Source organism: Eucalyptus grandis, chromosome 2, assembly GCF_016545825.1.
Source record: "Eucalyptus grandis isolate ANBG69807.140 chromosome 2, ASM1654582v1, whole genome shotgun sequence".
Lineage (NCBI taxonomy): Eukaryota > Viridiplantae > Streptophyta > Magnoliopsida > Myrtales > Myrtaceae > Eucalyptus > Eucalyptus grandis.
In genome coordinates, this window is record NC_052613.1 from 50,700,456 (window position 1) to 50,703,645 (window position 3,190).

The window sequence follows — 3,190 nt, forward strand, 5'->3', positions numbered from 1 at the left end:
ACCACAAGATTTATGGTTGGGAAACCAACCTTCATAGGGCAGACTTTCCGATTCAATTTCTCCCGATCCAGCTTCCATGCTTTCATCCAAGTGAAAAATTTTCTTTTCAGAAGCATAAGGGGATTCCACAGTGCTCTTACAAGAATCCACGAAAAATCATGCGTGCCTACTTTTGATAATGAACCTTTTGCTCTAACTAAATTTTAAGATATCTTTATCTTGTATAATGAAGGGTGAAAAAGCGAAAAGCATTAGCTACCTTGGATATCGTTATCTCGTATAATGAAGGGTGAAAAAGCGAAAAGCATTAGCTACCCTGGAGATGCTCCCATAAAGTTCCAAACTCGCTACGTAACATTCAATTCAATCGATAACCATAGCTATTTAACAATTCAGTCGCTACCGCATCACAACCATGCTAAAAAAAGACGTCCGGATATCAAGGAATATAACTCGAGGATTTGCACTTGTGGCAGAGTTTGCTGTTAAACCCCATAGGAGTTAAACCTAGTTTGCTTTTAATTGGAATTGAGGAATTGCAAACCCGGATCGATGTGTTCAGACTTGGGTCCCAGAACAATGAATCAAATGAAACCATGGGTGCTGCATTCACAGATTCTGCAAACTCACCCTATTTCTACTACATTTTGGGAGGTTCGTTCTCCACTATTTTGACATAGATGACGAAAAGAACAGCCAAACATGTTGCTGGTTGATCTGATATTACATGCCAAATGATGAAATGATGTCCCTACCATCAGCAACCATTTAGATGGAAACACAAAATTGTCAGACTTGTTGAAAAAGTGATGAAAGGAGCACTAGATATATGTTTCAACCAGCCCAAGAAAAGGCAAATTCAAATCCAACAACTCATTACTGTCAAGAATTCAAACGCCAAAATTACTCTCAAAGTGCCAAAAGCACTGTGGTATAACAATCTTAGTTCTTAGAGGCTAGCTTTTCCTTTGCCTTTTGAATCTTCAAAACCTTCTTCACGATCTTTTGCTCTTCCACCAAAAAGGCGCGAATGATCCTGCATGACAAATCATAATCAGGATGTGCAACTCTTAGTATAGCATGGAAGATAAATAGGAGATAATAACCCTGAGACATGGTGAAAGATACAGACCTCTCACGGACAGCTCCTCCAGATAATACTCCACCATATGCACGGTTCACAGTACGGCGGTTTCTTGATAATCTTGATCTCTTGTATTCAGCAGGTCTCAAATGAGGAATCTGCACATAAATCAGGATGTATCATGCTAGTGCACTTCACAAGTAAATGAAGACTACTGCACAAACATCAACATTATTTATGACAAAAGACTTTGAAGCAAGCAAGAAGTTAAGACACTGACGGATGTGAGCACAGTGAAGAAAATTGCATATCTTAGATCATCTTTCACCCTCACTCAACTTTTACCACCCCCTTCAGCTTAAGGCAAAAACAAAACTAAAAATCCTCTGACAACTTAAGAGAAGCCTTCATGAGGCCAACTCAACGACAGCAGTACCAAGTGGTCAGGAAGTTAACAAATGACATCTAGACCACATTACTAACATACATCACAGCTGGGATTGTCTCAGAAACCTATTTACTGTTTTGCCATGAGCCACCCTATTTATCCCACATGGGAAACTGGCAATGGACCGACAAGAGAGATTAAAATTTAGGTACACCTAACAAGATTGCTACCAACTTGCAAGAGTTTGGTCAGGCACACAAGCCATCCTTAACCAGCAATTCAATTAAAGTTGGACTTGGCCATTTATGTGAGAAAGTGAAAGCAACACTACTGTAACAAACCGATGAATACTACAATCTGCAAGAACACAAAATACTTGGGGCTACAAATTATTTCCAGCAATGTACTTTCCCTAAAGGAACCAAATTGTGTTGCACCAGAATTTTTATCTAGGGGATCAGAAAACATTTTTCACATTGGCACTAAAATCTTTCTCGAATTGTTCTAGCTTAACTCATATAATTACTCAAGAAAGTTGCAATCAATCTGGAAACAATCACCAGATGACACTCCCTAGTCCTCCCCCACTGGGACAAAGAACCCAGCACGAATAGGATGCTCAAATAGCGACACGACAAGGAATCAGGGTGAAAAATGCTATAGCACTGCCCAACTGGCTCGTAGAGGAACATAAGAGTTGAAATACGCCACAGCAAGAGATGACGAGCGTGCACAATCACCGCTTCATACGATCCTCTCACTATCAAACCACATTAGCAATCCAATGCAGCTCCGAAGAGGAAATTTTTCCCATTCGCTATATAAATCAGCAGCCTCGCGCAGCAACTGTAGTTGCCAAAGCATGAACTTGATTCGACATTGACTGCACGTGTTCCCAATTACCCGATCGCAACACGCATAGAAAAAGTACGAATCGCCACATCTCAAAATCACACAGCTCGCCGCTAATCTCAACAGAACCCGAATCAATCAGTCCACGAAAAGAGAGTGGAAGAAGAAAAGAGAAAGCGGTACCCCTTGAATCCTCTTGCCGGTGACGGGACATTTGGGGCCGCTGGCTCTCTTCTTCGTGGTCTGGTACACTAGCTTCCCACCTGCATCACCAAAACCACAAAGCCACGCACACTCAAACTCACACTCCGAATCAAATCGCAGCAAGACCAGAAGAAGAAGGAATGGAGTGGAACGTGGGAAGGAATACCAGGGGTTTTGACGACCCTGTGCTGGTTGGACTTGGTGGCGTAGCTGTGCCGCTTCCTGTACGTGAGACGCTGCACCATTTCTCCCCGCTTCTCTCTCTCTCTCTCTGCCTTCTCTCTCTAGGGTTTTCCCTCTCGTTCACCGACCTCGGCTTTCACCTTTTAGCAGAGAGAGAAGAGGATAGCAACCCTAGGGTTTGGGTTTTGGGTTTGGAGAGAAACGGAGAGGGAGTGTTCTGCCGTGAATAGATCCGACGGCTGAAAAACGAGCTCGAGATCAACGGGTCGGGCCCATGTCATGAACTTCTGTATGAGCCAAAAGCCCACCATCGTTGCTCGTCAGCCCGTACCGGTCGGGCCATCTCACACTTACGACTTAACCCTGCCTGGCCGGCTACCCTAAAAAACCTCGAACTGACATCCATGACAAATTTATCCCAAATTATTTTTTTGATCACCAAAAACCTCAAACTGATATACTTTTTACAAATTTATCCC

At 42.8% G+C, this 3,190-nt stretch overlaps 1 protein-coding gene across 1 annotated transcript; it reads right to left on the minus strand.

Annotated features, from left to right (window-relative positions):
- Positions 1–691: 691 nt before the first annotated feature.
- On the minus strand, positions 692–2,906 carry LOC104433623 (60S ribosomal protein L34). Its single transcript, XM_010046431.3, has 4 exons — positions 2,695–2,906; positions 2,508–2,587; positions 1,133–1,242; positions 692–1,036 (listed from the first exon to the last, which is right to left on the minus strand). The coding sequence occupies exons 1-4, from the start codon at positions 2,771–2,773 to the stop codon at positions 943–945; spliced, it is 363 nt and encodes a 120-aa protein (XP_010044733.1). The 5' UTR covers positions 2,774–2,906; the 3' UTR covers positions 692–942.
- Between the last annotated feature and the right edge of the window lie 284 nt (positions 2,907–3,190).

Coding starts and splice junctions, on each gene's coding strand:
- LOC104433623 (XM_010046431.3), bottom strand. CDS start 2,773: ATGGTGCAGCGTCTCACGTACAGGAAGCGGCACAGCTACGCCACCAAG. Junction 1,243..2,507: donor CCGGCAAGAGGATTCAAGGG/GTACCGCTTTCT, acceptor ATTTATGTGCAG/ATTCCTCATTTGAGACCTGC. Junction 1,037..1,132: donor GGAGGAGCTGTCCGTGAGAG/GTCTGTATCTTT, acceptor TTTGTCATGCAG/GATCATTCGCGCCTTTTTGG.